This window comes from Electrona antarctica, assembly GCF_951216825.1.
Source record: "Electrona antarctica genome assembly, chromosome: 15".
NCBI classification, from domain to species: domain Eukaryota; kingdom Metazoa; phylum Chordata; class Actinopteri; order Myctophiformes; family Myctophidae; genus Electrona; species Electrona antarctica.
In genome coordinates, this window is record NC_136796.1 from 12,942,533 (window position 1) to 12,968,806 (window position 26,274).

Below are 26,274 nucleotides of genomic sequence, written 5' to 3' on the forward strand. Positions count from 1 at the left end.
TCCGAGATTTTTCTCCGAAATCTGTGAGATTAATCTCGCAAATCTGTGAGATTATAAAATCAGAAATTAGCGAGATTTCTCTCAGAAATGTCTGAGATTAATGTCAGAAAATTGCCCCGCCCCACCGACGTTTTTCTTTCTCACCAAGATGGCAGTAATACGCCTTCGTAATAATGAAACTTCACTAAAACAAAAAAGAGGTGGATACTTTGCTTTTGCCTTTGTTTCATAGAAACATTCCCAGAGCAAAGAAGGAGTTTTAAATTGTACCCTCATTTCCCATACAGGATAGGCTACAGGAGGATAAGTAAGTCAAATTTGGAGTTGGAACACTATCAAATTGAAGCTGATAAATCGGTTCTCTCTCCTGAATGGAAGAAATTGTTGACCCTCCTGAAAATGTATTTTCTGTTTACTGAAGAGCAGGCGAGACCGGGAGTCCCCTGTTACTGAACAATCACTCAATAGCAGTGTTTCTTTTTTTTTTCAACTTATTGTTTTTTATTGTCATTGCTGGGGTAGACAATACATTTTATACATATGCATCATATATCATCATTCAGTTCTTCAATACAGAAAATTGTCTCCCCAAGGAGACAGCAGCAACATACATAACACATTTGAAAAATAATAATCATAAATAATACTAACAACAATAATAATGAGGAAATGTAAACATGAAAGACATCTTGATCGAGTAATTCAACAGACAAGAAATAAAATAAAATAGAATAAAAATAATAAAGTAAATAAAAGGAAAGAGGGGGAAGGGGGGGGGGGGTGTCCATCAATCTTTGTAATGTTAAATCTCGATGCGCGCGAAGGGCGTCCATTTCAACAAATTGCTCATTTTGTAGCCTCACCAAATAAGTAATTTCTTCCATGTCTCTAATTTCTTTTACTTTATTTAGCCATTGTTCGTGGGTTGGAGGGTGTTTAATAGCAGTGTTTCATATAAAAATGTAGAGCTTTAATAACAAAAAGTTTGTCCTCTTAACCAAATAATTTCACTTACTTACAGCAGCAGGAGGATTTTACCGTGCAGTAGATTGGATTGAAAAAAAAGTACTGCAGTCCTGGTCTGCACGGTTTAAAATCGAAATTATACAGTCATCTTCTTTGTACCTTTTTATTCATAAAGGTGTCTAAATCTATATGGGGCTGACACGGAAAGTGCGTTTCGCATATCTTTTTTAGTGCTGCTGATCGCTCAATAGGCCAGAGCACCTGGACGGCACTAATAGATACATGGCTGTAATTTGTGAATCTATCCTGATCAGAGGGAGGGGAGGGTCAGAGAGGAAGGGATGGTGTCTGTCAGAGAGGTAAGGGGATGTATTGAGGGAGGCTGAAGCCTGATTTAAACTTCATTGTATGATGGTGCAGCCTTATCTATACACCACACTGCACAGTAGCATGTCAATTGCTGGTCTATAAGCTTGTAGATCTGCTAATTCTGGCATGCAACACCAGCGTACGATAAAGCATAAAGCAGGCACATAGACGTGTTGTGGCATTTGTAAAATTAGTAATTTTAACTCTGACTGAGACTGTACAAATGGACCATTTACATTTGTACACTTTTGGAGTTAACAAATGGATGAATTAATAGAACCCAAGGAAGTGGAAATATAGGTAAACAGGTAGGATTATACTGTGTGCAGTGGATAAATCAAGGCATCATGCATGACCAATAATACGCCATTTTTCCCATTACTATAACTTCCATGCGCCACATAAATAGTTTTACGTGCATCACACAAATCTCTTGCCTGACAGAGAAGAGAAATGAAGTGAGAGAGGATTTACACCCTTCCCATGCGAAAAGGTGTGCGTGCGTGCGTGCGTGCGTGCGTGTGAATGTGTCTATTTAAGTCATTTTGTTTGTTTTCTTGTGTGTGTGTAAGCTATTCTATATTAATAATAACTTTATGTATCACTGTTTAAAACGGGAAATTCACACGCAAAAGAGAAAGCACAGAATTAAACGAGGATGTGAACAGAATGGTGACAGATGATAATGAGTTCACAATTTCAACAAGATAAAGGAGTTGATACCGTCCTGTATATCTCATTACATCTGTTTCTTTTTTTAATTGTGTTTTTATGCCACAAATTTGTAACCCATTTTTCCACCCAGTGTCAATTATCTAATCCTGGGCACTACACTCCCTCCGCCAACCTGGGGAGAGCAACGGACTGACCTCATGCTTTCTTCAATGCATGAGCGTCCAAGCCGCTTCTTATCACACGACAGGCGGGACTTTCCCCGGTTAGACGTGTGGTAGGAACATGTTATTCCAACCAGTTCCTTTCCCCTCCATCAGGCGTCCTGGCTGGCCATTACATCTGTTGATTTAATTTTTTACCTTTATATCCCACATACCTTATCTCACATATTTTTTTTACTATGCACCTTATTTTACTCTGCACATATTGATATCTGACCTCTGTTTCTATCTTTATCTCATTGCACTTTTATTGAAATGGCATTGATGGAACTTCTATGACAAAGAATTTAACCCACTTTTCTTTTTTTACACCTGTAAACCTGTGATGTGACAATACATTTGAGTTGAGTAGGTGTGCATATGCAGGCTAATAAATATAAATAGTTGGTGTTTGGCCAAATGTTGTGTGAATGCTTGTTTTCAGCTATTGAGTCAGTGTGTCCTCTTTAGTGAACACACATCACTCTGAGCTTTGTACGAGGCGAGAGTGTTTTGTATGCATGTGTGCATGTACACTGTACAGTATGTGTGCATGCATGCGTATATGAGGATTTGTCCGTCAGAACAGGCTCTTGTATATTGCTGACACCTGTCCCATACATGATCTACTGCACGCACGCACGCACGCACGCACGCACACACGCACGCACGCACGCACGCACGCACGCACGCACGCACGCACGCACGCACGCATGCATGCACGCAGGCACGCACGCAGGCACGTAGGCACGCAATCACATTGCTCACTTAACCACTACAGACAAATGGCAACGAGAGCTGATCTATGTAATCTTCTGAAAGATTTTGGAGAATGTATACCTATTATGACAAGCATAAAACAGGGATCACCAGTGCTACAATACGTATGCCCTACCCTACCCAGTACCCAGGATTCAACCAGGTTTCCTGCGGGCTCCCGCGTGAGTGACAAAATTACGCCTGCTTGCTCATTGGAAATATTGCATTTTGAGGTTCAGGCAGTACCATTGGCAACCAGTAGTGGTCCCACCCACCACAGGATTAAAATGTCTCAATAGGAGAGCAGGGAAACCTAATAGAACCATGACAGTTGTGTTAGGCATGTTGTATTAACACAGGGGTTTTCAACTGATTTTGACTCAGGGGCCAGGGACCATCATCCTGACTAAGAGCAACCTCAGGACCACCACTATTGTCGTGTGGGTCCAGCGACGTAACTAGATGTCAGTGGGCCCTGACGCAGGCTGGTCAGCAGGTGCCCCCGACAGACCACGCCCCGTGTCTGCGTCACGGTAGTTACGCCCCTAGGTGGGTCCATCATAAACTGACCTGACAGAATAGTGGTGGGGGTTCATGCACCATTCCGTGGGTTAAAATTTGTTTTTTTCCCCTTCCTTGTTACTCACTAATCACACTATCACAGGCTACATTCATCAGTTGGACAAAAACATCTAGTTTTCTACTACTATTAAAGAGCAGGGATATCATTTGGTAAGAAGCACAATATTTTTGTTGGATACAGCCACAGTTGAATGCATCAACTAGTATTTCTTCCCTGGACCAAACAGGACAAGTCCTCTCAAAAATATTATTATTATTCACATGCAAACAAGAAACCGGCTGAACACCGGTTGAAAAAAACATGCGATTAACATAATTATTCTATTATTGTCAAAATAATGTTTTAGTGACACGCACAAATGTATTGATTGCGGCTTTAAAGTCCCCTACATGCTTAGAAGCCCGAACGACCGTATTTGTCATCTTCCCATGTTCCTCTGGAGAGCATCTGCTGTCATTCTGGAACGTGTCCTATAGTGTCTTTCACCACAAGAAGGCCTCTGGGAGAATCATGCTCCATTGTTCACCGATGTTAACCCATTTAGGCCTGACGTCGAAAAAACATATTTTTAAAATGTATTTTTTTCTGAAAAACCTCATGTTTCTATATCCGTGGTGCTCAATATTTCATGTCAAGGACCCCAAAAATGTTATGTAATTGGCCACCGACCCCCATCTGAAAATATGTTGCTCCAGGGACCCCCCAGAAGCAAAGATTTGAGTTAAAAATATATATTCCAAATCCACATTTTCACGATTTTTCAAAAATAGCAGACCTATAAGCTCGTAGCGCGCCACTCGGTGGCGCGCTATGAGCTTGTAGATCTGCTATTTTTCAATAGCTAAATTATAACATAATGTTTAAAACACCAAAAGGGGTTCCCGCCCAAAATGTGTTAACATCAAAACCCACTGCAATGATCCCCCGTCATGCTTCCCTCTTTGCCTCCCTAATGTTCTTCTAACGTTTCCCCAACACAGTTTGTGTCAGCGGCGTGCGTCCCCAGCAGGGCTATAGGGAGTAATGAATTGCACTGAGTGAGCAACCATTGTATTATTACTTGAGGTTGCTCACGAAAACCGCTGGGGAAAAGAAATATATAAAATAAAAAAAGGAAAAAGAAAAACCATTGTGACCAGATGAATTACAGATACTTTTATTATTATAAAAGGGCCATTATAACATGGTTCTCCTTCCTTGTATTCTATCATAGACATTAGCGACGGGGAAAGTATTTTTGCCATGCTAGCAGGGTTGACAGTAAAAGATTACTTGGAGCTGTAATTTATTCCAACGCAGCATCACACATGTTCAGATTGCACAAACACGAATGTAAAATCTTCCAAAGCTATATTTGAAGGTGCATTTTTGTAGACCATACAGTATCATTTTATACAACACGAAACATTACAGTGGTTCAATTAAACTACTGTTTTCTCAGTCGTAAATTAGTTACTTCTGGCGAGTGACGAAACATTTAAATTTCATTTAATTTTGGGGGTGAAATGAATCCAAAAGTGACTACATGTAATCAGTGTATGTGTCAATGTTGTGATGTATGTATTCCACTAGATTACTTGTTATTGATTACAATTTGTTGGCAGGTAGCCATTAATCACTAACAGATTACATTTTCCAACGCGGTGCATGTCCAACAGGACATGAATGTGTTGATGATGAGGATCACTTCTCCAGCATGTACTGCTTTGCAGGCGGGAGCTGTTAAGATATATTCCATTATGAACGGACCCATTACCTGCTTAAAATCTCAGGCCGTCTGCATAATGAATTAGATTAATGAACAACATCACCTGATTAGATTCAATTTATTTTTTATTACAATGCCCCCAGAATCCATCAAATTGGGATCTTAATGGGCCATTTACAATTCCAATCAATGCAATCTAATTTGTGTGTTTTTTATTTTATTTCAGAAACTAGAATAGATTACAGCTAGGCCTACTCTTTTTATGAAAAAATCCATTATGTGAGGGAGAGGGAGGGGGAGAGGTTTGAGTAGATCCAAAAGCAGGAAGGACAGATCCAATAGGGATGGGGTTTGACTGATAACACAGCTGGACTCGCCATTATGCAGATAACTCGACTAAATGCTATTGTCACATCACCGGTTTACAGTTGCAAAAAAGTGGGTGAAGATCTCTGTTGTACAGGCTCCATCATTGCAATTTCAAGTAAGGTGGTACAAGTAAGCGATTGAGAAAGAAAGAAACAGAAAAACAAGTCAGTTATCAATATGGGCAGTGTGAAATGCCTAGGCTATATTTAAGGTGCATGATATATACATAAGGTTAAGAATAGCAGCAGATGCAGCAGATGTATAAGATGCATGAGGTTTAAGGACAATATCAATCAAATTACCGGTAGGCTTTTAAATCGAGCAGATTAATAGCTCCATTTTCGTCACCGCTAAACCCCTTATCCCTAAACTTCTTTGGCTTTTTTTTCTCCAAGGAACAGCAATGTCCGTGTTCATGTGACACCTATGTGACTCGTGTTAACCTATGTTTGTGTGTGACTCATGTGTGACTCATGAGTACCAGTAGGGGCGCTGTCGTGCCAGAAACAGAGAGAAAGATAGTGCTGCACTGTTGCCTGCTAATGAGAGCGAGAGAGAGGGGGGGGGGGGGTGTAAGGGGGGGAGTTGCACCACTCAGTTCACACGGGTGTGATTTTTTTTTTTACTGTTTTGCAAAAAATTTGAATAGTTAAAATGGCTAGTCTACAAGCTCAATGTGCCAATGTAGATTGGCTAGTTGAACTATTAAAAAATGATTTTCAAAATAGTAAAAAAAAAGGCAAAGAAATTTAGGGGTTTAGCAGTGACGAAAATGGAGCCCATAATATACCAACCATGACAGACTATACATACGTAAGTGACAGTGCTGCAGCAGCAGCAGCAACAACAGTGGGCCGCACCTGCAGTCCTATATACACAGACAAATAATCCTGTGCTGTCCTGTCTGGACAGCCTGGCGACAGGCAGGCTCTGTGCTTTTTCAGCAGTCTGATGACAGTCAGGTGGAAACTGTTCGGAAATCTGGGGTTAGGCCTACTCTGTGAACCATCCTGTGGACTGTTGTGGGTCACTGTTTTCTGCTCTGTATTTTCTTCCTTTTGCATTTGGAAAAACTCCAGTGTCTTCTCAGCTGTGAATTTTACCAAGCCCTCTACAGCTGCTGCGTCTTGCAGCCAAAGTTTGTCATGTTGAGTAACTTTAGCAGCAGTGGTGTCACGCTCGTTGCACGGGGTACCACGGCGTGGTACCAACGGAAATTGACGTGAATAAGGCACGGTATGGTGAACTTATGTGCACGCTAGAACGCGTACCCCTAGATTCAAGAGAAGACGCACCAAGTAGCCTACCCAAATCCAGGGCTTACTTACAGGTTTACTGCCGGTGCGAGCGTGCCCCACTAGATTCACGACGTGTCAAGTACCCAAATCAAATGGCTACTTTGCATAACAACAGGTTTAACTGTGTCTAAAACTCTCATACACTAACACTATTATATAGGCTACCAGCTGTTCTGTGCACATGCACACATGTAGGCGCACACGCGTGCACATATGTGCGCATGGTGTCATTAAAATGCCGTTCATCAAAATGTCAGTAAAAGCCATTGAAGAGAGATGTAAGGGACACTGGCAGTGCGAAAAGGCAAAATGTGATCGGAGACTTTGCAGAAGTGCATGGAAGCCATCAAAGTAAATGAAAGGCATAGTCAAAGGGAAGAGAGAAAATGAAGAATAAAGTAGAGTGGAGGGAAGGAGGGGTCAGGGGTTTAGCTTTAAGCTGGTATCCCAGTGCTTTCTTTTACTTATCTGAGTGGAACAGGATATAGAAAGCGACTATAGCTTGAAGCTATCGTGTCTAACTGTGCCTGCTGAAAAAGACAATAAGTCAGGATGAACCCTGAGTGTTTCTCCATCAGGTCCGAGATCAATAGTTTGGTATAGGCTCACCGGTGACGGCGGTGAGAGACTCCCCTTGGCTGATATTTAGATCAATAGTTTGGTATAGGCTCACCGCTGAGAGACTCCCCTTGGCTGATATTTAGATCAATAGTTTGGTATAGGCTCACCGGTGACGGCGGTGAGAGACTCCCCTTGGCTGATATTTAGATCAATAGTTTGGTATAGGCTCACCGCTGAGAGACTCCCCTTGGCTGATATTTAGATCAATAGTTTGGTATAGGCTCACCGGTGAGAGACTCCCCTTGGCTGATATTTAGATCAATAGTTTGGTATAGCCTCACCGCTGAGAGACTCCCCTTGGCTGATATTTAGATCAATAGTTTGGTATAGGCTCACCGGCGGTGAGAGACTCCCCTTGGCTGATATTTAGATCAATAGTTTGGTATAGGCTCACCGGTGGTGAGAGACTCCCCTTGGCTGATATTTTCCCCTCCATTTACAATCCTTCCTGGATTCACTGATTGATTAACGAATTAATTAATTCCGTCTACTCATTTGCTTTCGTGGTTACTTGGTGGTGGTCCCACTGGTCCCTTCATCTGGATTTCCACACCGGCACCTCATTCCCTCACTAGTCAGTATATCTCCACTTTGTTAATTACTTAAGTTCCTGCCTGATTCTCTGGACCTTGGTTCTCTGCCTGATGCCTGCCAGTTAAGTTTGCCTTCACTGATTGAACTCCTGGTTCGCCTTGCCTGGATACCGAATTAAAACGTGCAAACTTTTGAGTTCTTTCCTGATCGCTTGTGTCGTGCTTGTGGGTTCTCTGTTCTGAATCAGGGACCGTACACTTTCAATGAGTCTCCGTTTTTTTTCTCTCTTTACTTCACCTGTCACCTCCTTTGTAGATTCAAAGTTTTCCTCTTTCAATTTCTCTTGGCACTACACCAGGCATTCTCCCACTTTTTTCATTCTCCCCTGTCTCCCGTTTCTCACTTGTCACTTCCCATGTGAGATTGGCCGTTCAGAGTGGCGGCCTCTGACTGGGAAATGTGTGTTTTTTCTGCACATGTCTGGGTATCTGTGTGCCCATGTTTTTTTCTCCTGGCTGTGTACACTACTACAGTACATACATGTTGTGTATGTGTCTGCATGCGTGTTTGTGTGTATGCATGATGCTTCAACCATGTACCAACAAGTGACACTTGTGCATTTTAGTCAAAAATGACAATGTCCTCCATCTTACTGTGGACTCCATTCAAATGAAACAATATTCATAAGTGGGATGACTAAGGTCATTTCCTCCCTCTATTTCCTCCCTCTATGCAGGCCTGCAATTTAAGCTCTTATGAGAGAGAGAGAGTGAAATTGAAAAACATGGAGCAAGAAGTGATAGAAACAAGGGGGAGATTGCAGTGGGAGATGGACAGAGAGAGGGAGAGAGAGATAGAAATGAGAAAGTGAGGATGTTCATTTTTGGTTTCATATGAAATTCTTTATCATGTTGGCTTGGGTTTTTTCAGTCAATATTTAGGCCTGAAAATAGTCGTTGGTGGAGGCGTGAATGGTTGCGAGCCAGCCACAAAGATAGCATCTGGGTTACCATGCAGGGTCATGACTCATCCTGGGTCATGCATCTTCTCTCATGGTGGGTCCCTGGCATATCATTTCAAACGGCGTTCCGCGGGCAAATTAATGTCAATTTGGGGGTCCTTAATTGACATGAAAAAGTTTGGAAACGCTGCTCTAGACCACCTCTCCAGGTGTACTTGGGTATGGTACGGTCCTCACACGCTGAACTGGTTTGCATTCAGCTGTTGTGGGTCCCATGGGGGATTTCACCTTAACGGCACAGTTCCCTGGTCTGCAACCCAATAACACACCATGCTCATGGATAAAGCCAGAGTGTCTCCACTTTGCAACACTGCCTCCCACAGTCACGCCAACACAAGTCTACGTTTCCATCCGCCACAACAACCACAACTCCCTACAATGGCCCAGTCATTTGTCATTTGTTGCAAAGGCAGATAAAGGCTGGCTAGATGTGGACATATACCTGTTGAACCAGTTCAGCACTCACACTGCAGGGTCCCTAAAGTGCAATATTATGCTCCTTCCGTGAAGTTCCGTCAAAATGTATCATCACCTCCCTTTCTGGAAAAAGGTTTTGGTGTCGAAAGGCTTCCGACACCCAAACCTTTTTCCGGAAAGGGAGGTGATTATACATTATGACGTCATTCAGACACTCCTGCACACCCATCATACGGCGCCTTGTGTCCTGCTCCAGGTCGGTGGAGACTTTGCGGTTATCCACCCCTCTCCACTTCGACTTTTTGTGGTGAATCCTGGGCTGAAAAGCTAAAGGTTTTGTTTTGAGGAATCTTTGTCATTGTCAGTGTGGCCTTTCAGCAGGGTATTTTATCATGAGCTTCATTACTAACAAGTCTCTTTTGAGTATTCTGGCCAAATGTCCTTCTTGAGAACATCAATGCATACAATCTGGCCAGCTTTTACTTTGCATTGACCTTTTAACAACAGATCTATCACAGAGCACTTAATTCTTCCCCTCAAAAACTCAAAAGAGTTGAGTGTATTGTATACAGAAACTAGTTTATAAAGTCTCTCTTTGATAAATGGTAAATGGTAAATGGTGCATTTATATAGCGCCTTTATCCAAGGCGCTTTACATAGATTGTGCATTACATTCACCCATTCACACACGCATTCATACACCGATTGCGGCGGAAGCCATGCAAGGTACCAACCAGCACATCGGGAGCAATTTGGGGTTCAGTCTCTTGCCCAAGGACACTTCGACATGTAGACAGGAGGAGCCGGGATTCGAACCGCTGACCCATGGATCATTGGACGACCTGCTCTACCTCTTGAGTCACAGTCGCCATTATAATTGCCTCCCTCTCCATTATAATTGATGGGAGGCCAAATCTTCTAACGCTGATTTCTCTGAATCTAGATCACATATTACGATTCTAATCAAAACATGCATTTTTGACGGCCCCTCGCGGTCCCGTCGCTAGTCTCGGTAAAATAATTCATGCCTTGGGCGAGAAATCGCGTTTTGGCCAAGAATGTGATAACATTATGGGCCCATGGGCGTTGAAATAACACCAGGGGTTTTGCAGTGCTTAAGAAACACTGAAATACTGGAGATAATAGAGCAATCATTTATAGAATGATTTGTATTCAATTCACTGCTAAATTATGTGTCATCTTCTTGACATATCATTTTGCAGGTCTGTAATCTTGACATATGTGATGAATACAGTTGCAGCAGGTTGTCATACAGTTGCATGATCGGTGTGGGGTTTGGGACTATTTGTTCTGAGTTTTACTGGTCTGTCACCCACGTTATGGAAGGTGTCTGCTAAGGTTCTTCTAGCAATACAGCACACACATATATATGTTTGCTGTGCGTGCACCAGAGGTCAGCCCATAGCATGTACACATGTCATATAAACATGAGAAATAACATCAGATAAAATACAAATCTATATTCAGTAGGCTTATGCCCGATACTGTGTTTTCACTTTGGTTTATAGCAGATTGTAAATTGTACTTGTATGCATGTGTGATATGTGTGTGTGTGTGTGTGATGTGTGGTGTCATCAGATAAATCCTTGAAATTAAAATGTTAGGCCTGGGCCATGGCTCAGTGGTCCAGGCACCTTGGCTGGTAATCCCGACGGCCTTTACTGCATGTCTTCTCCCCCATCTCTCTCCCCATTTCCTGTCAGCCTACTGTCTGTCCCTCTATAAAATAAAGGCGAAAGCCACAAAAAAAACATTTATAGAAATTAAAATGTTAGAACCAAAGTTGGATAAATATCACTCCTACAGTATATATCATGCATTGTCCTCTTTCTCTCTCTCTCTCTCTCTCTCTCTCTTTCTCTCTCTGTCTCTCTTCTTTCTTTCTTCCCATCTCTCTCTCTCTCTCTCTCTCTCTCTCTCTCTGTCTCCTTTCTTTCTTCCTATCTGTCTCTCTCTCTCTCTCTCTCTCTCTCTCTCTCTCTCTCTCCATTACCAATCCCCCCTCCCTCTCAGCTCATCTCTCCATCTCCCAGACAGTCGTTCATCTTCCTCTGTGGGTCGACGGTGCTCCATTTGTTCTCCCATGACATGGCCTTTTACCTCAGATCCAATTCCCACCGTTTTAATCGAGACAAAACCACATTATGGTGGGCTCATTTTTCGTGCCTCTGTGTGTGCGCGGAGTGCGCATGTGTTTGTTTGATGTGTGTCTGCGACTGTGCACGCACGCACGTGTGTGTGTTTGTGTGCTGTGTGTGTGTGTGATCTATGTGTGCATTTTCCTATTCTTTATGTTTTATGTCTGTGCTATAGGGCTGCAGGTATACCACATCAGTCTAACTTGTCCGCCCCTTTATTTGATTGGTTTCTATACCTGTGTGTGTGTGTGTGTGTGTGTGTGTGTGTGTGTGTGTGTGTGTGTGTGTGTGTGTGTGTGTGTGTGTGTGTGTGTGTGTGTGTGTGTGTGTGTGTGTGTGTGTGTGTGTGTGTGTGTGTGTGTGTGTGTGTGTGTGTATGTGTCAAATCATGGGACTATTTTCAAGCGGATTTTCATGGATAAGGTGCAAATACTTCGGCCTATGCTCCAAATGTAATTAAACAATCCCGGCAGTCACGGTATCTTGTCAATTAAACGCGTGGAATGTGTTAATTCAATGAATGCAATATTATGTGCATTCATTGAATACATTTTGAGTGTTGAGAATGCCTGACTGTCTACGTCAGGGGTGCCCACCCTTTTTTGACCAGCTCAACAAGATCTATACCACCATTGCTGAAAATAGTTTAAATATGTACCTGAGGGTGCTTTAGAATAGCGGCGCTGGTATTACATATAAGACAAATGCACTTGGAATGGGAAATAGAGGGGGAGAAATGGAATAGGTAGGGTTTTTTGTATTTAATTTATAATGCTATACCGATGTTTGTGCACAGCAACAACAAAATATTGCATCGTGGATTTGAGCTGACAGGCCCTTTTTGATGTTAATCAATCAAGTCAGTGAGTCACCTTTAATTCAAGATGCCAAAAATATTTTTGTATATATTTAATTGAAATATTCTTTAGGGGCATGTCATGTGATCTACCTACACAGCCTCTGTGATCTACTGGTAGATCGCAATCCACCCCTGGTCTACGTATAGAATGACAGAGGAATGTTTGGAAGGGAAAAAAGAGACATTACACTGTAGGTATCTCTGGGTTATTGTCGGTAGAACAATAGGAGAGAGGAAGTTGCAGGGCGGACAGGGACTGGGTGGGGGGGGTGACACTCTTAAGAATTAGGGAGGGAGGAAGACGAGTGGATATTATGGATGGAGGAAGATAAGAGCTGTGCGGGAGGTGTAGGGAGAGAGGGACAGATGACTCTGTTGTGGAGCCATCACTCTCTCTGGCCTGAGAGCGAGCAGACATCCATAAAACTGAAGGTTCATCAGAGGAAGGACACTCCTCCACGTCTCTCTCTCTCTCTCTCTCTCTCTCTCTCTCTCTCTCTCTCTCTCTCTGTTGGTGTGCTCCCTCCCTCGTCCCCCACTCTGTCACCCTCTCTTACCACCAACTGTGTGTACTGGTTGTCCTGATCCCATCACGTGATCGGAAATCGGGCCGATCACGTCATTTTCAAATGATCGGAATTGGATCGGGAGCAAAACAAAAAGTCATTGGGACATCCCTAGTATCAATATTATATCCACATCATGATATTAGACTGGATATTATCTATGATTTTGTATATTGTACTATTGTGATATGGCAAGTGTTCTATAAAAATATAAATATCGGATCTGGAGAAGTCGTTATCGGCAGATACTCAAAATCAAATGATCGGAATCGGATCGGGAGAAGAAAATAAAAACGTGATCGGGACATCCCTAGTGTGTACAGTGTGTGATGGATGATGATGGATAAAAATATAGTTCAGAGAGAGAGAGAGAGAGAGAGAGAGAGAGAGAGAGAGAGAGAGAGAGAGAGAGAGAGAGAGAGAGAGAGAGAGAGAGAGAGAGAGAGAGAGAGAGAGAGAGAGAGAGAGAGAGAGAGAGAGAGAGAGAGAGAGAGAGAGAGAGAGAGAGAGAGAATACAGTGGATAATGTCTTCAGTGTGTGTTTAATAAAACATGGATAGGGAAGAGCGAGCCAGCGAGGCATAGGTAATTGAGGCAGAATGTAGGCATGTTTGGAGTTGTACGCTGCATGGGTGGGCTCGGGAGGTGTGGTGCTTTTGTAGAACTCCCTAAATACATGCCTTTCTATTTAAAAAAAGAAAGAGATAAAATGCAGTGAGTTGGAGAACGAGAAGCCAGAGATCGTCAATAGGAAATGTTCCTAAATGTTGATCGTCAAAAAGAAAACAAAACCATGAGCTTCATGGTAGTTCAGGCAGACACGGCAGGGAAAAACAGTGTCATGATCATACACCCTCAATCACATTATGCCCATGATTCTAACGGAACAACTATAATTCAGTCTATTTATAGTAAGCAGATCGACTGTGACTGTGGCTAACTACTGGACTAATAAGAGCCAAACGAAAGGAAGTTTATCCCTAAATACTATTCACACGTTCTTAATATGTTTCACATTTTGCCTATTCAAAATTTGGCAAGATTCATATTATCAATATGACATCTTAGTGATGTGTTTATTTTGCTTTTTTGTAGGTACCTTTATTTGGGTGCGGCTAAAAATAAAACACTCTGGTGTACTGGTCCTGACAGACAGACAGACAGCAGTGTGTTCCTCATGTGTGTAGTGGTGTTCCCGGCTGTGCTGCCTGAATGGCTTTATAATTGGATAAGAGCTCCAAGCCCAAAAGCCCAGATAAGAGAGGGTTGTGTAAGATTAATTTAGTGATATTGCTCTTCAAGGAAAACAGAAGGGGAACTGAAATGAAAAAGCGTAAAAAGTGCTTCAATAATGGCAGAATATAATAATAATCCATCCCCTTTTATAGATATAAAAAAAAGTTACATCACTCAGAATCTGTACTCTTTAGATAACTCATTTTATGCTAGTCAAAAGGAGAGACTGTCTCTGGGAGATTACAGCAATTGTGAGTGTTTGTATTGTGCGATAGATGTGTGTGGGATAGGAACAGGGCTGCAGTGCATGGCTCAGGAGGTACAGCGGCCGTCTTGGAATTGGAAGTTTGCCAATTCGAACACTGGATTATCCTAGCTGTGTGTTGAAGTGTTCCTGAGCAAGACACTTGACTGAACCCAACTGATCCCGAAGAGCAGGTTAGGCTCGTGAAGGTGTCCAACGGTGAAACATTATCAGAGACCTGATTGGTTCCAAGATATATCTCGAGTGATGGAACCACCAAACCCGAATGGCCCTGGGAGATCTTGGTGTGTGAATGTGAAATACATTGTAAAGTGCTTTAAATGCAGTCCATTTAGGTCAGAGGTTCCCAAACCTTTTAGACCAAAAGTACCAAAATACATCCAAACATAAAAGTCTTATCTGATTGCATTACACAATGTTAAACGACGTCACTTTGCCCACTCACTTTATAGGGATGTCAGGTTGAAAGTGGCTGAGAGAGGGTACCAGCAGATATAGGCGACAAGGGGTGGCCAAATGCCGCGAGCGTTTTTTAAACAGCTGGTGGATGGAAATGAAGCTCCGACAAAGCGTTTTCGGTTTTCTGGCCGACGCTGCAAGTTGCAGCATGGATGGAGCTTCATTTCCATCCACCAGCATGTCTAAAAACCAGGAAGAGACTCCTGCCGCGCGCGGCATCTTGCCGCCCCTTGTCGCGTATATCTGCTTGTACCCAGAGTGGTTGAAAGACTGGTTGAGAGAGACTGTCATACTTGACGGGGTATGTATGGGAAACACCACTCTATCCACCTGTTTCCAGTGTCACATGAGCCTTTGAATTGTTCTTGAGCAAGACACTGAAGCCAATGAGCAGGTTATGCTCTTCATAGATATTCAAAATAATAGATGCCTCGTTGGCCGCTGCAGTTCGTTGGAGCCATATGTGTGCAAGAGGGGGCGGAAGTGCGCAGGAAGAGTGCTGAAGGCACGCTGCGTCGCTTCCCAAGTGACGTCACTCATGCGACTCCTGCATGTCTCTCGCTGCCACTCAAGTGACTACTGGCCAATCACAGCGTGTCTTTTCCGGGACTTACGTTACACTCCCGGAAGCTAGACAAGCTTCCGCTCACCCTACGGCTTTGCTTCGCAAGGAATCTCGGGAACATTTTGCCCCCTCTCGAGAACACACGCCCCAGAGCCGGAAGAGGCTTTATGTCTATGATGCTCTTCACGTGTCCAAAGGTGATTTTTGATGTGTGCATAACTTCCTCTTCCTCTTGCTGTGACCTGTGTTGCCAGATTTTGCAAGGGAAACAAGCGGACAGGTCTATGACAATATTTGACCACTTTACATCGGCTATTTGAAATTGAAAATAGCAGATCTACAGCTTGTACATCTGTTATTTTCACAAAATATTGAGAATAAATTGAAATATTTAAAGATTTTAACAGAAAGGGCAAAATGGAAGGAACAAGAGTACAGCAAGATGTAGTTTCTCTTTTCAAGTGAGTATGTTGTTCACTATCTCTCTCTCTCCCTCCCTCCTCTTCCCCCATTCCCTCCTTCTCTCCCTCTGCTCAGCATATCTCTTTCAATCCATCTCTCCCCCTCCGTTCCCCATGCCTCTCTCCCTCCGTTCCCCATGCCTCTCTCCATGTCATTTCACAGGTAATGTTTGTCCATTGTCTCCCCGAGGGCAACTTCAATGAGCTCTTGTCACTGTAATGCATACCTGTTCGTAGGGGATCTGGCACCGTGCGGATGTGTGTGTGTGTGTGTGTGTGTGTGTGTGTGTGTGTGTGTGTGTGTGTGTGTGTGTGTGTGTGTGCGTGTGCGTGTGCGCGCACACATGCTTAATGGTTGTGTGCATCTGTGCGCCAGTCATTTGTGTGTGGGTCCCAGACAGTCCCTAGACATAATGTATAATATGACCACAAGTGAGTGATTTTGTCTGTCTGTCTGTCTGTCTGTCTGTCTGTCTGTCTGTCTGTCGCATAAACATATTTATAGTTGTACTAATAATGCCTCTACTAGTCTACTGAGTGCGTGTGTGCGTGCGTGCGTGTCACTGTGTCACCGTGGCCCTCCCACAAGGTGGCAATGAGAGTGAATGAGCTCTTCCTCCCCCACGGTGTCCAAGGGGACCAGCATCTGTCAATGTGATGCACTCTCCACCTCTATAAACTCCATTACCCAGCATCCCGCTTCTCTGTCACTGTCAGCACCCCGCCAGTGCCCACGCTGAGCGTGCACGCACACACACACACACACACACACACACACACACACACACACACACACACACACACACACACACACACACACACACACACACACACACACACACACACACAACATCATGGCTAGAGCTCATTCAACCGTTCTCTTTGTTTCTGACAGGGAAGGAAGAAGTAGGCCTACTCACATGTTTATAATGTTTTTCTGAGGTGAAGTAGCTGAGTACCAGCCAGACAGCCAAGCCAGACAAACTCTTCTGCCTTCTGACTCCAAAACTATGGAATGCGCTTCCCATTACAATCAGAACTGCAGACTCACTCCCAATTTTCCGGCGTAGTCTGAAAACCCTCTTCTTCAGACGGCCATTTTAGCATAGTTTCATTATATAGATATTCCACTGTACGTATGAATTTTTGAGTGGTGTGTGGGTGGGTGTCTGGGTGTCTGGGTTTCTGGGTATGAGCACGAAAACAGCATGGTTGTTTTTCACCATCTGTGCGCAACCTAACGCACACACAAACACACACGCACGTATTAACTGTATACAGTATATGATGCTTTCGGGGGTGCCAGTACATTACAGTGACAGTACAGTACAGCACAGTAGAGGGACCGCCACACGGTAACTCTGTCATTTCTCAACCGTTTCGGACGCGGCGCTGCACGCCGGAACCGGCCCGCCCCCCTGGGGGTCTGGAACTCCGGGGTGTCCCTGGGTCCCTGTCTGGGTTCCTGTCTGGGTCCCTGGGTCCCTGTCTGGGTCCCTGTCTGGGTCCCTGGGTCCGAGCACAAAAATAGCGTTTGGTTGGTTTTCACAACCAAGTGTCACTGTTGCGCAGCCTAACACACACACACACACACACACACACACACACACACACACACACACACACACACACACACACACACACACACACACACACACACACACACACACATTCATTATTCACAATGCACTTGAGTACAAAGTACAAAAGTATCGGCATCGAAATATTCTTAAAGTACCAAAAGTAAAAGTATTCATAGTGCAGAATGTCCCATTTCACACGTTCAAAATGTATAAAACATCATTTGTAAATAGCCAATCTACAAGCTCACAATGAGCGTGTAGATCGTCTATTTTCAAATGGCCGGAATGTAGATCTGAAGTGTGTTAGTGTGTTTTGTAATAATAATCAAAATGTACAAAGTATATACAGTATAATAAACGTTTTCATATAATTGTAGTGGAGTAAAAGTACAATATTTCCCTCTGAGATGTAGTGGGGTAGAAGTAAAACTATTGAAAATTGTAAATACTCAAGATATACTCAAAATTGTACAGCACGTGGGTAATTGTCACCACTGGTTTCTGAGTGGATCCAGTATAATGGCGACAGACACCTGGCTGGCCGCTTCACAGAGCATAAACCTCACTCTCACTTTGCTTTCTTTTTACAACCTCAAACTCAGCATTTTAATATCTGACAAGCTGTAAAAAATGGTTCTGTGCCCACCAGGTGCATGCAGCATGAAGTTTAATAGCCTCGCGGATAAATCCCTGCATCCAGACGTTTCTAACAATACGTCGTTTTCCCACGAGAAACTCCCCCCTGTAAACTTCAGAGCAGCCAAAGACAAAACAGCTCACTGTTTGTTTGAGATACTATCCCAGACATTTATTTGAAATAGCTGTGTGTGTGTGTGTGTGTGTGTGTGTGTGTGTGTGTGTGTGTGTGTGTGCGCGTGTGTGCGTGTGTGCGCGTGTGCGCGTGCGTGCGTGCGTGCGTGCGTGCGTGCGTGCGTGCGTGCGTGCGTGCATGAGCGCGCTCACTTTTGCTGTCTGTGTGTTCACTGGTGTGTGGTTATCTGTGTGTGTGTGTGTGTGGTTATCTGTGTGTGTGTGTGTGGTTATCTGTGTGTGTGTGGTTGCATCCGTCTGCGCTCCAGTAAAACCAACACCACCGTGTGTGCCTCATGATAACAGCGGTTGTATATCTGATGAAAGGGGGATGAGCGAGGAAGGGGAATGAAGCCAACCCTTTGTCACCGGAGCAGCGAACAATGGCCACCGTTTCCCAAGGAAAAGAGAGGATAGAGATGCTTAACCACTTTAAGTCATTAAGACCTTGTGTCGCCTTATAGCTTTTAACCACTTTTAACCATTATTTTAAACTTTAGCTGTTGGAAAAATCGTGAAAATGTGGCGCAAATCTTTTGAATATAGGCAGTATACTTTCACAGGGAATGTTTTTAACTCAATTGTTTGCTTCTGGGGGGGTCCCTGGAAAATAATATTTTCAGATGGGGGGTCCGTGGCCAAATTCAGATAACCTTGACCTGAAATAGTTTGAGCAACACTGACAGAAACATTTGTAGAATCTGGTCTTAATGGGGTATATATTCTTCATGGCCTGGGGTCCCCCAGGGAGGTCTGTACTTGGCCCACTCCCCCCTACACCACCAAAAATAGACAATCTGTAGATTGGCAATTTTTGTTGTTCACCTAGTATGACATGGCCGGTATAGGGACGCTGGAGTTTATGTGGTTAAGAAGCCAGCCTTTGTTGTGTGCAGTCCTGTGGGTTTTGTGTGATGTATGTAACCTTTATTTTACCACGAGGGTCACATAATGACCCTGTGACCTTGTGTGGTGTTTTAATCTAATATCACGTTCCTCTCCAGAGCTATACTGTAACAGAATTATTTCCGGACAGACAGACACATCCAATAGTTCTCATCTGGGGAGTGAGTGATTGAAGAGTATCTGTCAGACTGTAGGAAGATGGATTGGGAAGGAAGGATGGAGTGGTGTGTCTGTTTGCACTCGGTTATTGTGTGTGTGTGTGTGTGTGTGTGTGCGTGTGCGTGTGCGTGTGTGCGTGTGTGCTGTCACCACAATGGTAGTGGAATTTGAGAAATAAACATGTGATATTGACAATTCATCTGGCCGTCACCAGAGAAATTGTTTCTGTCGTTGGATTTTTTTTTGTTAAGAGTTGGTCTTACAATTAGGAAAGGGTTCTGGTTGGGTTTAGGTATTTAGAGGTGAGCTTTAGGGGGTTGGTGTGTGTGTGTGTGTGTGTGTGTGTGTGTGTGTGTGTGTGTGTGTGTGTGTGTGTGTGTGTGTGTGTGTGTGTGTGTGCGTGTGCGTGTGACAGACTATCTCTGTGGTAACACGTTTCCTCCTCATTGTCTGCACAAAGCAAAGCAAAGTTCTTTGTTTACCCAGGGAAGTGGACTAAGCTCGAGATGCTTGTTTACAGCCACACCCTGCTCATAGAACATTTCATGGTAGGGGTTCAATGCCTTGCTCAAGGGCACTTCAGCGGTGGTAATTTTATTTTGACCTATTAGCTAAGGACATAAGTTCATATGTTTCATCATCTGCCAAAATGTATAAGCACTCACGTGTTTCAACTGCCATGTTCATGCACAATAATGAAAATTATGCCTTTTCAGATGTCACAGGTAATACACCAGATATTGTTGTTGTTGATGAGGACAGTAGAGAAGTGACTATTTTGGAAGTGGCATGTACATTTGACCTGGAAGAGGCATTCCTTACCAAGGTGCTTAATGGAGAATTCCATGCTAGAAGGCTTTCTTACCTTTCTTTGTAGTCGTTAACCAAAGAGGTCCAGGTGTTTTTTTGTGCAAAAACTCCTTATTGGCAATTTCCCTCAATGAATTGAAAAATAATAATTTTGAGCGATGGAAATAAGCGAATTAGCACAACACCCCATAGCCCCATTGAATTCAATGCAATTCATTTAGGGCTTATGGTAGGGGAAATAGCCAATAAGGAGCTTTTGCACAAAATAACACCTGGACCTCTTTGGTGGGGACGTAACAACTACAAAGAAAGGTAAGAAAGCCTTTTAGTATGGAATTCTCCTTTAAGTACCAGCGTCTTAAGGATGCTATTATACAGCTTGGCTGCAAATGTAAACTACTTGTGTTCATATTTGGAAGCCTCGGTAATGTCCATAGATCAGTCGTGAGGGGCCTGCAGATTGCAGGCAGCCAAGAGCTAAGGCATCAGTGTCTGCAATAATTGGCAGTCGCCATATATGGAGAAGGCGGTGTGTGTGTGTGTGTGTGTGTGTGTGTGTGTGTGTGTGTGTGTGTGTGTGTGTGTGTGTGTGTGTGTGTGTGTGTGTGTGTGTGTGTGTGTGTGTGTGTGTGTGTGTGTGTGTGTGTGTGTGTGTGTGTGTGTGTGTGTGTGTGTGTGTGTGTGTAAGCTTTCCCTCTGATTTGATGAAATTAAGTTAAGCTTCTGTGACATAGACTGATTCAAAAGAATAGCTGATGAATGTACAGATACTGTAGCAAAAGCCAGAGGAAATGTGAAAGTGAGTGAAAAACAGAGGTAATTTGAGTATTGCCTTGACAGAGGTGATCAAATGCTATTGCATTCTTTTTTCTCTCATCTCTCTGTTTCCACTTTGTCAGTGGAATGAGATTTTATGCCTTGTATCTTTTGCAGACCTTTCATGGTAAGTGTGGTGAATTGCACTGAATTAACTACCTGATATAGAAATGACCCATTAGGGGTTTGCCCTTTCTCTTTCACTCTCTAAGTGTCTTGACTGATTTCTATTCATGGTTTTATCCATTAGGCTTATTAAAACACCTTGGTAAATGGTAAATGGTGCATTTATATAGCGCCTTTATCCAATGCGCTTTACATAGATTGTGCATTACATTCACCCATTCACACACCGATGGCGGCGGAAACCATGCAAGGCACCAAACCAGCACATCGGGAGCAATTAAGGGTTCAGAGTCTTGCTCAAGGACACTTCGACACTAACTCTGGGGGAGCCCGGGTTCGAACTGGCAACCTTGCGGTTACCATCCAGCCACTCTACCCCTGAGCCACCGCCGCCTTGAATATGATATGTGACCAGATTTGACAGAGAGACTGCCATCGCGCAAATTACCGCTTTTCACCAGAGGAGAAAAACGTTTTTTTCTTTTTTTTCCAAAATGAGTTAATAGCACAGGCAGACTCTTCACATACTAGAGCATGTCTGAAATAAGTGTCAGAGCTGAAATCGACATGTAAATATGAAATTACTCTATAAGCCATATCTCCAAAACTGGTGGGTCAAACTGCACAACCAATATGTCAATTTGAAGCTATGATTCCCTGCTTTCATATGACGTGAAAAAACGAAAATTCAAAAAAATCCAATGGCAGTCCCTCAGTCAAAATTTGTCACATATGGTATCATTCATATTCTACACAATCTTTTTTTCTTCTCCCTGAATAGGAGAATTTCCAACTGAACAATGAAAGTCAATTATTTGTATGGGTACTTTGTACTTGTCGGTTCGGTTCCATCGGTGGATGGATGGACATCCTGTAAAGCAGGGGTAGGTGCCAACATGGCACAAAGGAGGGTGGTCACTGGCACACTGGCATAAGTGTGAGAGACAGGATTTTTGATTTAAAATATACTATTTAACCCCTTTTGACCCGAGATCGGATTCTAAAAATGTCTTCTACATCCTGACAGTTTTCTGAAAAAGCTATGTTTCTATGTCAGTCGTTCTTCGATTTTTCAAAAATAGCAGACCTACAAGCTCGTAGCGCGCCACTCGGTGGCGCGCTATGAGCTTGTAGGTCTGCTATTTTTCAATAGCTAAAGCATAACATAATGCTAACACCAAAAGGGGTTCCCGCCAAAAATGGGTTAAAAATCACATAAATGAAGTCCCTCAAATTTGTAATTACATCCTGCACATAATTCTACATTCATTAACACTTTGACTACTATTCACGATTTGCCCGGGTTAATTAATTGTAGAACACTTTCACTGCGATTTGCAAGTTGCCCGTGTTATGTTTTCACTGTTTAATCCACGTTTTTAATCAGTTTTAAGTCATACGGGCAATCCACCGGACAGAATGGGATATGAGACGCGTTTTGATGACGTCATCGCAAAAATGTCCGTCGCGCCGACGTGCAAAGGGTTATGGGAAATTGAGTTCCTGTTGTTGGGAAATGGGAAAGTTGCATAGCTGTTGTTGTGGTTGGCACTACAAGAAGCGATTACACTGTTTTAACGTGGATTTTCCTGACAAGCAACTCAGCGATCGATGCACTGGCTGTTCAAAGGTAACTTTAAACATAGGCAGTCTAGCCTGGAAGACGCTCGTTAATCCTGGCATTAAAACTGTTAAAACTCTGAACTCTGACTAGGGAGTGAGTTTTTGATTGATTGATTGATTGATTAACAGTTTGCAGAATTACAGTACATTTCAAGCACAAACTCAATACAAAGACTGTTAACTGTGAGTGGACGACCCAATTAAGCATTACACTTGTTTACAAGAGGGTCCACCTTGTTCAATTCATCAAAAAATTTAGAGACATACAGAGTCTGGTGGTTATTGCAAATTGATGGGTTATAGTTGACATACCATACTGACTATCTAAAAAATAAAACCATGGCACTTAATTTCAAAAAGGTTGCAGACCCCTGCTATAAAGGACACACTATTGTCATAAATCATAAAATCATATACGTCATCACATTCTGTCCTCAGCCAATCAGATCATCACATTCTGTGGTACAAACCACAAAACTATGCATGGGAGGGGCTAGAGCCCCTCAAAAATATATACCGGACGGCATATATTTTTTACGTCAAATAAATGTTTTAAAACAACCATGTGTCATGTACAAAACACTACCTGCCCACCTCTTCTGGGGGAATTGATAAAAATGCAGCCTTGACATTGGGGCGTTGGCACAAGGGCTGCAACCAGAGCACATTGTGACAGTACGGGATAGTATTTTCCAGAAGCAGGTGATAAGTCGATTGGCAAATGTATGGGGGGAAGGACGATGTTGACACACAACTTTTGCAAAACAACCAACAAATGGCAGATACAAGTCTTTGTTCCAGTCGTCCAGGATGACTCAACTCCACTTACTTCTTCCTCTTCACTTTGGGTTTCTTTGCCAGCCTGAGGTATGGGTTGTCTATCATGTTCTCGTCACTGGCCTTGGCGGAGGGAACAGCACTCGTTAAGTGAAGCTTGGAATTGTCCTTGTTGGCTCCTAGTTCATCACTGATGTTGTTTCCTGTCGTGTTCTCGCTGTCCATCTGCTCATCCTGCTCTGTCTCCCCAAACGACTGCGGTTCCAGTTCAGATGGCAGGAGGGTGCTTAGATATGGAATGGTGGTTGGTCGCGCTGCAATCAATGGGAAGGCAGTGACGTCATCTTTAAAGAGGCTCTGTGTTTCTCCGGTTTTGGCCATGAAGCGTGCGAGTGCACGTCCCACATCTCTCCTCTGAGACGCTGCCTTCTCTCTCATCGCTTTGTAATCTGACACAGGCTCTCTGAAGGTGGGGGTTCTGATGTAGGTGTGGGGATCAGGGAACTCCGGGAAGTGGTTGGGGATGTAAGGAGGATGTGGGCGTTTCCGTCCAACCGCCAAAGACTTCGGCGTCAAGGGCGGGTTGGTTGCCAGAGGAGTGGTTATGACCGCCCTCTGAGATCTCTTTGCATACACGGATAGCGTGTCGATATTGAGACCCATTTCGATGAGCGTGACAACCGCGTCCGAGAGGTTGGGGACACTTCTGGCCGTGTGTTCACAGTAGGCTTTTGCGCAGCGGCCTATTTCGGAGATGTAGCTCTGCATCATCTCAGTGAGGGATTCCACCGCTGCCTTCTCGGCGCTGTCAAAGCCACATTCTATCAGCAGGGCACTGACCGCGACATGCAGAGTCCTACGCCTGGCCACTCGGTAATTCTCTGCTGGGCTGGTAGCAGCGTTGCAGTTACCTGAACCACTGAGTGAGCCATTGGATGACACCTCTGGTTCCCACATCGATAAAACAAAATGCATGCACTGTGTTTCTAACCAGCTAGTGCTGTGCTGAGTGCTGAGTATTATGGGGGACAATACTATGACGTCAGTACTATGATGTCAGTACTAATCTCCATATTTGGGCATTAAACCATGGACAGACACACATCACCTGTAATCAGAGTACTTGTAGGCCAGCCGCCAAGTCAGTCTATATGATATCAGTCTGCTAAGTCATCCCCATATTATTAGGAATAGGCCTATACATTATCAGGGTCCTTGGCAGCCCAGTCTGGAGCTGTGCGGAACTCCATATTTGGGATGACTGATCCCTTCGGTGACTTCATCAGTAGTAAAAGTACAATGCTTGCCTCTGAGATATAGTGGAGTATAGAAGTAAAAGTATTGAAATGTGGAAATACTCAAGTAACGTACGGATTCCTCAAAACTGTACTTAAGTACAGTACTTGTACCTGTGTCCCAATTCAGGACGGGAACCCCTTTTGGGGTTCTTGTGTCTATATGTACAGTACAGTAGCAGCATAACATTTTTCTCAATTCTGAATAAAAATGTGTAGTTTATATCAGGATTTAGAAGGCGTTTTTAGAATCGGCCTCAGTCCTACATGGGTTAATGTGTTGATGCTGTCGTTTGTGTTTAGTTTTATGTGAACCCTGGCTAGACATTTTCCCCTATGGAACAATAAAGATAACCATGAAGCTGGAATGTTGAATGTATGAGCTGGGCAGAGGCCGTAAAATATTTTACGGCTATTTCAAAAACACATTGTGGATTAGTGTTTCAATTATCTTGTGCTGTACTTTACACTGAAGGTTATGTGAATAAAAGGTGCAACCACCTCTCTCTTTGAAACTGGTTATCAGGTTATGAATATTTGGTGTAAAAATGTATCCTGATGTTGCAGTGTACAACATTTACTCGCACTTGGGACAATACACATACAGTATATGATTGCACGCACGCACGCACGCACGCACGCACGCACGCACGCACGCACGCACGCACGCACGCACGCACGCACGCACGGTGGTTCACATGTGCTCTCTCAGAGTTAACATCATAGTATTTCAATTAAAAAGCAAACTGTACAGTAAATATGTATGCAATATAGTGTATGCATGCAATGTAATGCATTGTATTTCCTATGGCATGCATTTGTTTTTGTGCCTAGAGAGATTTGTGCAAACAGTGTGGTTTGGTAGAAGAAGACAAACAAACGGGCATACTCTTGCACCCCTTTTCAATTAGGGTAGTAGGATACTGAGGATTGAACTGTGTATGATTCTGTGTAGATGACGTAAAAAGATTGGTCCTTCCAGGCCCTACAGGGAGGAATGGTCATCCATCAGGCCTAACCTCCTTTGTTGCTCCCCCCCCCACCGCACACACACACAACACATGTCTCACCTTCCTGCCACACCCCTTCTCCACCTACTCAAGTAGTATCATCTGTTCATCTCTAGCTTATTTCTAATTAATCTCTAGTTCCCTCCTTTAGTGATCTGTCCCTCCCTCTCTGTCCCCTCCCTCTGTGTCCCTCTATCTCGTCTCTCTCTCTCTCTCTCTCTCTCTCTCTCTCTCTCTCTCTCTTGCACTCTTCTCTACCTGTCTCGCTT

General features: G+C 43.5%; 1 protein-coding gene across 1 annotated transcript; it reads right to left on the reverse strand.

The window, feature by feature from the left end:
* Positions 1-23,748: 23,748 nt before the first annotated feature.
* On the reverse strand, positions 23,749-24,657 carry LOC306937931 (transcription initiation factor TFIID subunit 8-like; the record flags this gene model as incomplete). The annotated part of the gene is made up of 1 exon (XM_079521957.1): positions 23,749-24,657. One exon carries the CDS (start codon positions 24,655-24,657, stop codon positions 23,749-23,751), a length of 909 nt encoding a protein of 302 aa, XP_079378083.1.
* Between the last annotated feature and the right edge of the window lie 1,617 nt (positions 24,658-26,274).